At 36.3% G+C, this 14,762-nt stretch overlaps 2 protein-coding genes and 1 non-coding gene across 3 annotated transcripts in view; 2 read left to right on the forward strand and 1 right to left on the reverse strand.

Annotated features, from left to right (window-relative positions):
• Positions 1–8,136, forward strand: part of LOC110028945 (probable inactive receptor kinase At5g10020) — a 25,445-nt gene extending 17,309 nt beyond the window's left edge. Inside the window, exons 2-3 of the mRNA XM_020731022.1 lie at positions 5,502–7,085; positions 7,459–8,136. Coding sequence (XP_020586681.1) covers positions 5,502–7,085; positions 7,459–8,036 — 2,162 coding nt within the window. The 3' untranslated portion in view covers positions 8,037–8,136. The remainder of the gene's footprint in view (positions 1–5,501; positions 7,086–7,458) is intronic.
• Positions 8,137–8,834: 698 nt separating this feature from the next.
• Positions 8,835–11,099, reverse strand: LOC110028955 (pentatricopeptide repeat-containing protein At4g19191, mitochondrial-like). The gene is given in 2 exon segments (XM_020731037.1): positions 8,835–10,125; positions 10,128–11,099. Coding segments are annotated over 2 exon segments (1,998 nt in total). The 5' UTR covers positions 11,010–11,099; the 3' UTR covers positions 8,835–9,009.
• Positions 11,100–14,191: 3,092 nt separating this feature from the next.
• On the forward strand, positions 14,192–14,263 carry TRNAW-CCA. Its single transcript has one exon. It is a non-coding gene; the product is annotated as a tRNA-Trp (tRNA).
• Positions 14,264–14,762: the final 499 nt, after the last annotated feature.

The raw sequence follows: 14,762 nt of genomic DNA on the forward strand, positions 1-14,762 counted from the left end.
TATATATATATACACGTAAATTAAAAAGTCCTTTCGAAGCGGGCGACGGGATTTCGATTCCGGCTGCCGACAGCTTCTTACGGACGACCCCCCAAACAATCTCTTTCTTTCTTTTTTGTGCCGACACATATTACATTGATTTTCTGCTTGATGATAGTGTTTGGATTTTGATTTCTTTGGTTTATGTAGTTCTCGTTGAAGTTTTTTTTAGTATTTGCTTCCCCCCCTGTTTTTGTATGTTAGTAATGTTGTGAGTTGAGATAGCTTGCTTGCTTCATTTACAAGATTGCACTCCTCACTATGTAGCAAAGAGTAGAAGTCTTTCAGGCTGATGGGATTAAGTTGTGTTCTGATTGCTGTCTTGAATCCTTGATAGCTGGGTGGCAATCCATTCAAGGTATAAAGAATAATGTCTTCATTGTACATTTTGGGAACTACTGCAGCTATGTTGTCTGCCAGATTCTTGATGGTTGTTAAGTATTGTGTTATGGTTTTTGTACCCATGGACATTTTGTGAATTTCATTCTTGAGTTGAACGACTTATGATCTATTTGCATATTGGAATCTTCTTTCTAAGATATTCCAAATATCTGTTGTGTTATTTAAATGAAGTGTGTAGGGTAGTATTGATGGAGATATGGTTGAGAAGATGGATGCAACAAGATTTCGATCTTACTAATTTTTATATGTGATCTGGATTTTCTATTGATGTTCCATTCATCTTGAGTGAATCATGATAGAGTTATAATTGATTTATCTAAAAAAGAATCAAATCTGTTAGTTGTAAGAAGTTTTAGAATCTGTACCTTCCATACAAGATAATTTTCATTCGTTAATAGTGAATTTGTCACTATCTTGGTGTGAGAGATCAAGAATTTGAAGAATGCAGATATATTTATCTCCTTTATTTTGTTGAGAGAGATTGTGGATTGCTGCCGAGAAAGAGGAATCCATAATCTATTTTCTGTTAAGCTGATAGCTCTAATACCATTTAGAGAAAATCAGGAACAAAGAAAGAGAGAAGAGAGAAGAGATGAGAATGAGAATGAGAGGAGGCCTGAATAAGCTAAGTGTTTGTTTCATATATCCCGCTCATTACAAGTATCTGTCTATTTATAATTGCTTACAGGGTTATTTTTGTTTTTTACACAAGATCTACAACCGGATATATAAAATTTTCTACTAGCCTAATGTGCCCTAAGCTTTACTCCTTCCTTCGAATGACAACTCTGGAGGCGTGGTTCTGGAGACACTGAGGGCCCGTTTAGGGCAGCTTATAGGCGCGGGCGGTGTTTTGAAAACCCCGCCGTGCCGTTTGTTTCGTGCTTTCAGGGCGCTTATTGGAAAACACTGTTCCAATTTCTTTAATAGACGCGACCGCAAGAGCGATTCTGCAGCCCGCATCTTGAATCCACGTCAAACGAATTATTTCTTCCCGTGCCCTTCTGTCCGTCTCCTCTCTCGTTCAATCGCTCTTATTCTAGGTTGATCGGTCGCTCAACCCTTCTGGTATCATCCCTCTCCTCTCTCCCTCGTTTCTCGCTCGATCGTTCTTGTCATAAGTTGATCGATCGCTCTTGCAATAGGTAACGTCCCTTGCCTCTCTCCCTTGCCTCCCGTTGGATTGCTTGTTAGTGAGTTGGCTCACTTCTGGTTGGAACATCTATAATGCGATGTTTTCTATATTTTTTTGCTGGATTTTTTTGGTTGCAATGGGTTCTCTCTCTGCTCTGTTACGAAATTTTTCTGTTGCAATGGGTTATCTATAATGTGATGTTTTCTATATTTTTTGTGGATTCCTTTGGGATATTTTATGTTTTTTTGGATAATTTTGAGTTAAATTGGTGAATGAGGCTTTGCACGATTCTCCTTTTCGAATGGCCGTTTAGGGTTGCTCCGTTGCTATATTTGCTTTGGTTGGAGGATGTTGTGGAGGCTGTTTTTGAAACGCACAAACCAAACAACCAACCAGTTTATTTTGCACAGGAGCAGAATGACCATTTATCCAGAAACAATTGTAAATCAGTTGTTTTCTAAACGCACACAAAAAAACTAACCACTTTATCCGGATCAGCTGCTGATCAACACTTATCTGAATCGGTTGCTTATTAGCAGATTATTGATAAACTTCAGTTGCCCCAAACAGACCCTTAGAGTGCCGGGAGCTTCTGAATGGCTGAGAGGTAAGTCATTCAGGCTTGAGAGAACGCGAGGTCCTTCAAGTGTTGACCTTGCAGTTATTTATATGAGGAGATATTAGTTGAGTCCTGGCAAAAATAGATACATGAAAATGGTGAGGAAGTGGAATGATTAGGTTAAGATATATTTTTTAGAAGAAATATCTTAAGAGGCAGAGCTTGAAACCGTCTTTTCAACAAGATGATGATGGAATTTGACAATAAAATGGAGTCATTGATGTCTGTTTTTTGGTATGAGGCGTTTATATAAAATTTCCCTCCTTTTGACAACTATTCTTTTGGCAGTATGCAATGGAAGAACGGTAGAATTTTTTAATGGTGTACCATGATGAATGATGTCATGATTCATTTTGAAGATTGATATATTTGGTACGCATGGAAATTCAAAAAAAAAGACCATGCAAGGACATATAGCACATTAAATAACGTGCATTTTCACATCATCCTGTACTGCTTGCTTGTTTTAAAAGTGCTCGTTTAGATAAGAATTATTCTCGAGCTCGTTTAGGTGGAGGATTGGAAACGGCAGTACTTTGGCTTCACTATTATGTCATCCTCTGCTCTTGTCCATTACAACCTATGCTCTTTCCTTTTGAAGGACTGTACTTTGCACTTTTTAAATAACTTAGTCGTTGATATAATCTACATGAAAATAGTTTTGAATTTTTATCAGTTCCTACGATTGACCTTGTGAATAATTCTTTATCTAAGGTGATTTAGTGGAATCGAGGAGGTGGCGTTATCTTTTGTTTATTTTTGAATGTTGCTATATATATATATAGATAGAACACATTGGCTTGTGAAGTACTCAATTCATGTTGTGACTTAAACTTGGGACTTCTAGAATATACTAGAGGAGAACATAAATGATGCTTCAATCCCCTATCATAACCTCAAAAATTGGTCCATTCAAATCATCAAAATTTAGAAGACCCGCTCATTGGGTTGGACCCATACATCAAGGTGCATGGTAAGTTGATAGATTGCCCTGTCACTCGAGAGGGACTTGCCTCTTTGAAGCTGCCACTGTTGATTGACATAATTGTGGCATTGCAATATGTTGCCTAAGCCATTCCAATTCCTATATATTGAGAAATATAAAATATAATAAAATTAATGAAAAGTGAAATTAGATAATTATACACTTAAAATTGTTGGTGTCATACTATTAGTTAGTGACTTAAAAAAAAATAAGCACACACACAAACAAACAAACAAAAAAAAAAAAGTGAATTAAACCTTCTTTTCCTTTCCTATATAGTGATTTTTTTTGTCATTTACTTTATAATTCACACTTCATTGCACTTTGCTAATGGTTTGAAACTTTTATAGCATGAAGTTAGAAGTGTTTTCTTTCTTTATATCCTATCAGTTGGCCCCAAATCACAAGCAAATAAAAAAAAGGGAAACATATTGAGACTTCTTTCTTATAGTTGTGAGGCTATTGATATACCGACACTTCATTATAAACAGTAGTGCAATGTCTGACATGCTTCAGACTCAGACACATGCTGCTTGTGTCCAACACTTGTCAGACACGCCTATCGCGTGTTCTTAATATTTAAGTTTAAATTTAAAAAATAGTATCATAGCGTATAATAAAATATTAAATTTTAATAATTTATGTTGTACCAAATAGCTTATTTTTATTTTTTGTATACAATATTCTAATAAAATACTGATGATCATAGTTTCTTTTAATTAAATTTGGATTACTTACTATTTTTTTTATATACTTCATATTTTTTTAGTAATTATTTTACTTTTTCCCTATTATCTTAATTTATGAATAATATGATAACTATTTTTACTTTTCATTCTTAAATGTCATTATTTTTTCATATTTATGTGATTTGTATATATTATTTAATATATATATTATAATGCCATGTCAAAGAAGTGCCACATCTTATAATTTAAAAAATAGGTATTTCTTGTGTAAATGTCCCTACATTTGTATGATTGTATCGGTGCATCTTAGCTGTCAGGTCAAGCAATACCAACTCTTCTAGCCTCCGTGTTGGCTATCAACTTACTTATTGGCTACACATATCCATTGACTATTTTCTTTGTTGCTTTCTCTTGCCGGATCCTATGGTGATTGGAAATTTGGAGTGATAGCAAATTTGAGAAATAATCACTGCAAACATGTGAATTGATAACTACAGAAATCATGGTAACGGGTTACAATAAAGTTGACATTGAAGTGGCAAGGCAATGAAAACAAGGTTGGCTAATGATAAAACATAGCCAATTTAAAGACATCAATATCTTACAATCATGACAGTAAATATTGGTGGCTTGTGTTGTCAACATGAAATATAGCATCAACATGATTATTCTCTTGATAAATTCTTTGGTGCAACTTCCTTGTGACTTGTCCCCCCATTGGTTAGAGTGTTGGAGCCATTTTTTTGTTGACAATTACGATTCAATTGGAGTGTTTTTGTGTACTCATTAGCCCACTTTAATATTGTTAATTGCATGTTTGTGAATCATCATGTCTCTTGAGCAGTCAGGAAACTGCATTTCATCTAATTAAAACCAACAAAATTTTGTAACTAAAAATTCTGAGACCAAACCCAGCTCTATTTAACATTGAACATGCAGACAATCAATTCCTTTTATTACTTTTGCATTTATTTCATTTTAAGCTTTAGTTATGAAAGCAACATTTTTTTGGATTATTTTGTTCCCTATTGAAATATTTCTTTCTTTAGTGCGAATGATATTAATGGTAGTTTAGGATGGTAGTGCTGTAAGCAGCTTTTTTACATGAAACTATAAATAATTTATGTTGTATTTCAGGAGGTAATGATATCCATCTTTCTTCTTCTAATATTAAACGGTATTGAGACTCATGCTAGTCATATGCTGATAGCTACTCAAATTATAATAAATTTGCACGATTTAATTATGGAAGAAAATGATCGTTTTGCTTGATATTGAAGAAAAAAATGAGTTTATAATTTCAAATTCTTCATGACCTGATACTCTTCGATTTTTTAACAAGGTCAACTGGGAACTAAACCATTAGTTTTATTTTGCATGATATTGTAGGAAATTATGATATTATTATTACAAAATTTTCTTTTTCTGATGCCCTTTGATTCTGTTAACAAAATCAATTAGGACCTAAACTAATATGTATTCAGTGTCTTAAAGCTTTTGTGAGACATTTTATTTTTTGTCATTACTCATCCTTTTATTCTCAATACTGATTATCGTATTAGCCATCTTTTAATTCATTACTTCAGTTCCCTGATTCGTGAACTTTTCTCTTACCTAGTATTATTCATGCAGGAAGCAGCGAAACTGTTAGTTCTTCAACTTTGAAATTCCTAGACCTTTCTTCAAATTTAATATCAGGCCAATTACCCTCTAACCTTGCTAACTGTATATCAGTGGATTTGAGTAAGAACATGCTCTCAGGAGATCTAACGGCAATGCAAAATTGGGGTTATACATTGGAGGTTATCAAGTTGAGCTCAAATGATTTGGCAGGCTCTCTACCTTCTGCATTAGGAAGCCACCCTAAGCTATCTATAGTTGATCTTAGTCTAAACAAACTTACAGGATCTGTGCTTCCAAGTCTCTTCACCTCATTAACTCTGACATGTTTGAATCTATCAGGAAACCACTTTAACGGTTCAATTCAGTTTCAAACTTCGCACCCGACTGAATCATTGACTATACCTTATAATCATTTACAAAGCCTTGATTTATCTAACAACTCATTATCTGGTTCAGTACCTCCTGAAATCAGTAGTATGCCAAGCCTTCAAGTTTTACGTCTTGGAAAAAATACTTTATCTGGGGAACTGCCTGTTGAAATAAGCAAACTCGGTGGATTGGAAGTTCTCGACCTCTCTTTCAATCATTTTAAAGGAAGGATTCCAAATATGCTTCAGCCAGATCTTAAGCTATTTAATGTTTCCTATAATGACCTTTCGGGTGAAATTCCTCAAAGTTTGTTGAAGTTTCCAATGTCATCATTTTTTCCTGGAAATTCTTTGCTAGTTTTTCCCAACCACATTTCTTTTGGGAATAATAACGGTGCTGTTAATGAAAACATGAGTCAGCATAAGCACTCAAAGGCTGGCATTGAAATTGCGCTTATTGTTGGTTCAATTGGAGCTGTGCTACTGATATTCTTCTTGTTCATCGCATTCCGAAGGACAAGATCCCAAGAATTTTGTCTGAAGAGCGGGCTTAGAGGACAAGTTACTGGAATGGATGTCAAGGGTATATTTGGGCATCCCAACAGGTTCAAAGGTTCAAAAGATGATCCATCACCAACTTCAATCAGTTTTTCAAACGACCATTTACTAACTTCTACTTCTCGATCAACATCTGTGCGGAAGGATTTATTAACGGAGTCAATGGAATACGGCTACGGCTATTTGGATTCCAGGAATTCTGCTGCGGAACCATCATCTGGTCTTTCAATGATGGAATGCAAGTCTTCACCCGGTTCTCCTTTGTCTTCCTCACCTCATTTTGCTGATTCCCATATATCTGAGCAGCCGGTGTTGTTGGAAGTATATTCGCCTGATAGGTTTTTAGGAGAGCTATTTTTTTTGGATCTTTCTCGAACATTCACGGCTGAAGAATTATCAAGAGCTCCTGCTGAAGTTCTTGGGAAAAGCAGTCATGGAACATCATATAAAGCAACCTTGGATGGCGGACATATTTTGACTGTCAAATGGTTGCGAGCCGGTCTAGTCAAACATAAAAAGGAGTTTGCTAGAGAAGCAAGAAGAGTTGGAACCATCAGACATCCAAATGTTATCTCATGGAGGGGCTATTATTGGGGTTCCAGTGACCAAGAAAGATTAATTGTTTCAGACTATATTATTGGGGATAATTTGGCTCTCTATCTGTATGGTAAGTGCTATTTATACTGTTCCAAAGAAAATTATACAAGTTTGTGCATGTGTCTCTTCTTTGTGTTTCATTTTGTTAACTGTTTTTGTTCATTATTTGTCTGGATTTTTTCCTTAATGCTCATCAATAATAACTAATATCTCAAGTGAGGCGGTTCTTTCTCTTTGGTTTTATTTATAGGGTTTTGGCAAGTGAGAAATTTCTCTAGGCAATCAAAGCAAATAAATGCTAAAATTTTAGTGGAATTTTAAAATTTTCTTCAGTATTTCAGCACAAACAACAAATTTCATGACTACTCATTTTCATCAATACTTCAACATAAAAAAATCTCACCCAGGCATCTGCTTTGTTGGGAATTTTTTTCTTTAATCAGATTCTACAAGGAGCAGATACTCCAGGTTATCAGTTAGACACAGACTAAAAGTAGCCATTGATGTAGCTCGCTCCTTGTATCATCTTCATAATGATAGAAGATTACCCCATGGTAACCTGAAACCAACAAACATACTCTTGACCAGTCCGGATCTAACGGCAAGACTTACAGACTACGGTCTTCACCGTCTACTAACCCATAACAGCATTGCCGAGCAGATTTTAAATCTCGGAGCGCTTGGTTATCGAGCTCCTGAATTGGCCACAAGCAAACCCTTGCCATCATTCAAAGCTGATGTTTATTCTTTTGGGGTAATATTGATGGAATTGCTGACAAGAAAATGTGCTGGCGATATAATCTCCGGTCAGTCTGGTTCCGTGGACCTTGTTGATTGGGTCCAAATGTGCGCCAGAGAAGGACGTGGATCAGATTGTTTTGATAGAGATATTGTGGGCTTAGATGAAGCTCCAAATGTAATGGATGAACTGCTTGCTGTGTCACTAAGATGTATTCTTCCTGTAAAGGAGAGGCCTGACATTCAGACCATATTCCAAGAACTGAGTTCCATAACAATTTGATATTCCTGTACATGTTTTTTGGAATTAATTTGCCATTTATTTTTTTCTCTTGGCTTGAAAGCTGGTTTTCCAATGTCAGTCTAAAAAGACTGATCCATTTGATTGATTTGTCTGAATTTCTACACTGAGTAGAATGTGATTAATTTTACTTTTTGTTATTGATGAATGATGTTTGCTTTAATCTAACAGTTAATTGTCCAATGTCCTTTTTCTATTATACCTAGTGTTTATGAGGGGCTTAACCTGTTCTTCATGAGTTGTTTTGAATTTCTATCTGTTTTATCTTAAATTTAACATTTTATCCGAATATTTTACTCCAATGTTATTTGATTTTTTTGGTAGGTATGGCCTTCTAGTCATACCCTTTGAATCATTTGCTTATTTCAACAATTTTATTTTTAATAGATGCTTTTTCAATTTATTTTTTAATATTATATTTTAAAAAATATATGTATTGACATATTTTCATTTTTTATTGACATATATTGTAAGTTATGACGCACAAATAAGAACATGGCATAAGAATAACACACTACACATTTATTAATGAAAATATAAAATATATGCTTTTTCTTCACACCTCATAATTTATAAATTTAATATATAGAAATATTTTTTAGTACTTATATTATATAAGCAAGGAGTGGGTCATCAAAAACTAATATAGTAAAGAAATAGAACCTTATGATGGCCAAGGATGCAAAAATAAATAAATATTTAAATCATGTGTATATCATAAACTCATTGTTGTTAAAGAAACAATTATATTAAAAATAGGAACATTTACATATATACCACTCAATTCCTATATATTTACGTATCTAACACATAAATTTCAATTTTTGCATGAATGACACCTTGACAACTGGGTGATTCATGCTTTCTTCCGCTGAGTTGAATGGGCCGTTATTGTGAGTTAGAGATTTGATTCTGAGCTATGTCATCTACTTTATTCTCCCAAGGCACAATAACCCTACAGCATTGAAAGTAAATCCTCCATTTGTTGTTCTACTTTCAAGTGAAAACTCAGGCAATCTAAAACCTCATATATGATAGAACCGTCAGGGTGAACTCTGTCATCCACAAAAAATGAATGAGCCTTCCCATTCACCTGCACAATACTCTGACCAGCTGATTTCTTCAACCCCTTCCTTCTCATCATCACCCTCACCTTCGCCACGCCCTCCCACCTCTCTTTCGAAGCATGCATATTGGCCATTGCAACATAAGGCACGGTAGCATTCGGATCTAATTCAAATAGACGGCTTGCGACGTACTCGCCAATTTCAGTCTCCTGGTGAACCATGCAAGAACCAAGAAGAGCACCCCATACACCACAATCTGGCTCAATGGGCATTGTCCTGATGAATTCTAATGCCTCCTTTAACTCCCCTCTCCTCCCAAGTAAATCTGCCATGCAAGCATAGTGTTCTAATCTTGGTTCCACACAATAAACCTTTGTCATCATATGAAATAACTCCCTCCCTCTTTCAAGCAATCCTCCATGAGTGCAAGCTTGAAGAACTGAAAGGAAAGTCACGTGATTTGGCTCAAACTTCTGTTCAATCATCTGAGAAAAAAGACTCAAAGCTTCTTCAAAATCACCATTCATGGCACAACCGGCGATTAAGGTTGTCCAAGAAACCACATTGCGCACCCTCATGCGCTCAAAAACTCTGCGTGCATCTGAAATGCTTCCACATTTAGCATACATATCAATCAGTCCATTACAGACCATGACATTCTCCAGAAGCCTGTTGTTCGACATCACATATCTTTCCATTGATCTACCAAATTCAACAAAACCAGTCAGGCTACAAGCTGACAATATGGCAACCACTGCTACGGCATCAGCTCTCTCCCCACTGTTCTCCATTTCATGAAACAAATTGATGGCCTCATTGATATCACCTGCTCTTGAATATCCACTGATGATTGCAGTCCAAGATACACAATTTCTCTGACTCATGCTGTCAAAACAGTATCTAGCAGAGCTGATATCACCAGATTTATAGTAAAGTGAAATCAGAGTATTTGAAACACTGATGTCCGAATCAAACCCTGCTTTGATGGCTAGAGAATGAACAAGCTCTTCCCTGGAACCGAGTCTTCAGAATGGCCGAAAGCCGAGAGCAAGCTGAGAATTGTGCTCAAATCTGGCCTCGTCCCATCCCGGCACATCGATTTGAAGTGAGCAGCAACTTCATCAGATCTGCCAAGATATCCAAAGCCCGCAATCATGGAGTTCCATGACACAACCGACTTTGTACTTTGGGGAATCTCTCTGAACACTGATTCAGCTGAGTCCAAATCTTCACACTTGGCGTAGCATGCTATCAAAGTGTTGGAAACAGAAACATTATATCCAAATCCTATTCTGATTCCGAAGCAGTGAACAGCTTTCAGAAGGCCTACTGCATCTGATTTATTAGCACAAGATTGAGCCAAGCTCGTGATGGTTATCGAATCAGGCTTTATTTCTTCCAATTTCATTTTCTGAAAAAGAAGAAAGGCTCTTCCATGCGCATACATATCTCCAGCCAAACCAACGAAGATAGCATTCCAAGCGGCAACGTCTCTGTAGGACATTTCATCGAACAATTGCTCTGCATGATCCAGAAGCCGGTTTTTAGCGTACAAATCGACCAATGAAGTGGCAACGAAGACATCGGAGGAGAAGGGGGATTTGAGAATATGGGTATGGATCATTTGGGGTAGATTTACGTTTGAAAGCTTGGCGCAGGATTTGAGGAGGAAAGGGAAGGTTAGATGATCGGGGTGGATGCCGGCAAGCCTCATGCGCCGGTAAAGAAGGAGAGCTTCGCTGTGGAGGCCATTGCCGACCGTTGCTCTGATGTTTGAATTCCAGAACGCAACGGTCGATTGGTTTAAAATAGAGGTGAAAGCTCTAGAGGAAGGCATATCTCCATGGCCTTCACGGTGAGCTGAAGAATTTGTCAAATGAGCAATCATACCAGTCCCGGAAGTAAATCTTATTTTGCAACTACTCTAATTCAACAAGCTTTATTTATTAGTAGGCAGCCACTTAAAACATAAAATAATAAATTAGCCAACATCTAAAATGGCAAAATTACCAAAAGGAGAGCTATGGGAAAAAGAAGAGAAAAACCTCCTCTCCTTCAAACTTCTCCACCTTATTTCTTCCTATCCTCTTCCTAATTTCTGAGGGTTCTTTTGAAGTCTTTGGAAGAAGCTTCTTGAGGAAAAGAAACTTCATCTCCTTTGAAAAGGGAGAGTTTCTCCATCCTTTGGAGAAGCGGCGAGGCTATCATCACCAGAGCGTGGTAGGAGCTTGTGGGAGCTCGGATCAAGTCCAGAGAACACGTCTTCAACTATCACGAGAGTGAGATTTTCTTTAAATCTAAATGTCATTCCTTTTCTAGTAAACCATTAGGGCTTTTGTGTTAGAGCAAGCCACTAGGTTAGGAGGCTTTTTGCGTTGACTACCCTTAAGATCCCATTGGAGTTCCAAACTCTCAGCACACCAAATCTACAGTCGAAATCCAAAATTTACATGGTTTTGAGTGATTCCAACCTTCCATGGAGAGGTTGGGGCATTTGGGGGTTGTAGAATGAAGGCCATTTCCCTCCACAAGTCATGGAAGATTTTCCTTCAAAAAAAAAAATCAGAAGAAAATCCCCCACCTGATTTGCCAAAATCAGAGGTAAACTTGCTACATATCCATAAATCGAAGCCTAAGAATCCTATGAGAGAATGCTAGGATGAGTCTAGCTTGCTATCAAACACGTAAGTATTGCATTCTCTTGCATGTACTTGCATGATGCTTTACATGTAGCATTTCAAATATCACTTTGGTTTAATTGGCCACCCAGACCCGTTCAATCGAACACTTTGGTTTGATTGTACGCCCCGACCTGATCGATTGATCACTTCACCTTGATCGGTCGCCCTGGCCCAATCGACCGATCACTTTGGTTCCGATCGACCGCCTTGGCCCATTGGACCGATCACTTCGGCTCGATAGCAGATAGACGGATCACTTCGCCTCAATAGGCCCATCCGGTCCGATCGACCAATCACTTCTATTCGATCGTCCGACTCAACCTGATCAACTGATCACTTCAGTCCGGCGACCGCCCTAGGTCGACCGATACCTTTTGGCTGTGAGACCTGGTCGATCCAATGGGTCAAGTGGCCAAATCCGCTTGCAAATTGCATTTGTTGCACGAGTGTTTGCATTACTTTCATGACGTTGCTATTTGCTTGCATCCATTTTTGTGTGCACAAAAATATATATTTTTGATTTGTAATGTGTTAAATACTATTGCATGATGGAAAAAAAAAAAATCAAATTTTGCCTTTATCATTTGCTTACACTTGGTTGCTCAATGAGCACTAGCACTTGTGGTATCACTACAGACATTTGCCATCATATGTGTGTGACTTGATATTTGCATATCTTTAGCTTGCGGTAGCTAGCTATGCTAGCCCGTTGGTGTGTGAATTTCCTAAACGGAGGACGTGTCGCCTAACCTTTTATGGCATCACACTTGAAAGTCATGAGCAGTTGTTGTATGCTCAATTTGGGTCACGCTTTAGAGTCAATGAACCCATTGAGCGCACAACACGCATGTAATTGAGTCTGTCATTTGCATTCTGCTTGATGTTGAAGTCACCTTTCGACGCCTATCATGATTGCTCGTACCTCGCTCGAGTGATCACTGTGTGGACTTTTGTTGCTTGCATGCACTTTGTCTGTCGATCTTGGTAGCAACTTAGACCATTTAGGTGAGTGACCCTGTGTTGATCGTGATGCTTTATCAAGCATTGTTTGTCGAGTAAATCTCGACAAGCAATGTAGGTTATTACATTGGGACCAATACAATAATGACTGTTCTAAAGTTCCAAGGAATCTAACGTATGCCGCCTCACATATTACGGGCCCACATTTAATGATCCAAATTTTAAAAATAATAAAAAATTATGTTTTCTCTGTCTATTATTCATCATTATTTTAATACTATGCAATTAACAAAACTAGGCCATATGTGAGACAAACTCATTTAAAATCGTCTTGGGTGAAATACATTAGACCCTTTGGATCCATAGAAGGGGGTCGCAATTGAAGACCCTGCTAAAGTCATACGGGAGCCTTTACCCCAACACTTTTGCACACACTTAGATGTTGTGACTAGGAAACTACTTGGTATATAATGTGCTAGGCTAAGATTAGGGTGCTTAGGTAGTCTTTTTGATATCCTAACTATTATTTTATGTTGATTTGTTTGCCCTAGCCAAACATCTTTTTTGTGTGTTGTCTTTTGTGTGTTTACTTGGTGTGAACTTATATATTAGTATATTAGGAGTTGTTTTATGTGATGGGATCTATGCCTAAACACAAATAAAAAGGGAGAAGCAAGTAATGATTTAAAACCTAACATATTTTGCATGTGATGTTAGGCTCCCCTCCCGCAAGTCATGACTCATATGTGTTGCATAATATAATCCATGCTAACCTCTTATGCAGGTTGGTTATTTCTTTTTATTTTATCATGTATTTGATGGAGTCCATAGGGTCGAGCCTATATCATAAATAAGATATGTGCATGAGTTTTGAATATCAAATAGTTTTTTGAGAGAAGATCATCATAAAGAAGTTTTTGTTCAAGTTTGAGATGCAACTCTCTTTGAACATCCTTCAAATCCTTGATAGTAGTAGTAATATAATTAGAGGAATTCGGGTAGCTCGTAATACTTTTTATAAGAAAATAAGTTATTTTACAAGAGATACAAAATGATTATTAACTTTTGGAAATTTGAAATAATTAGTTTTATTAATTTGTAGAGGCATTTACATACACACTACATATTTTATATGAATGTACTTATCTAAACACCAAAGAGTCAATGAATATAGAAAGCAAAATCTCAATTTAAGAGTTGATGACGCTGAAGCTCATCTTCATTGAAAAAAATGAGAACCTTTCTCTTATGTAAGATTTATATGTATATATATATGTCATTCAAATTGTATTTACATATCTAACACCTAAACTTTAATTTTTAACATGCATGCCACCTTATTTATGCTTGGAAAATTTGAACTTTTAAATCAGAAATTCCGTTAATTATACATAATATTAAAATATATTTAAAACAAAGAGTTAACAGCGGATCCGTGGCGCAATGGTAGCGCGTCTGACTCCAGATCAGAAGGTTGCGTGTTCGATTCACGTCGGGTTCAAAATATCCCGAAATTCTTCGATCCCCTTTTTTAATCATGTAATTATTGCCTGGGAGGCTCTCTGTATTTAATATTATATTTTCTAATGCAATGGCGGCGCATCTCACATACAAGCAATTTTTTAATCTAGTAGCGTAAAAAAGGTGTTAAGGCGCATTTAATTTTGACTTAAGCATGATTAAATAATAATTATATGTATGTTTATATGTTCAAATCTGCTCCACATTGAAACTATAAATGATTTTTGTTTAGGCACCTAATATAATAGTAAGAAAACAGCAATTAATATGAAATAATAAGAATTTATTTGATTTAATATAATTCGAATTATTTTTAATAATTTATATTTAAAATTTTGGATTTTAATATATTTTTAAGTTTATTTAATATTAAGGAGATTTACATACCAACCACTCAATTTCTATGTATAAGCATATTAATAACTTAAACTTTAATTTTTACAATACAAACCTATATTTGAACATATAGGAATGTATGT

This window comes from Phalaenopsis equestris, unplaced genomic scaffold, assembly GCF_001263595.1.
Source record: "Phalaenopsis equestris unplaced genomic scaffold, ASM126359v1 Scaffold000540, whole genome shotgun sequence".
NCBI classification, from domain to species: Eukaryota; Viridiplantae; Streptophyta; class Magnoliopsida; order Asparagales; family Orchidaceae; genus Phalaenopsis; species Phalaenopsis equestris.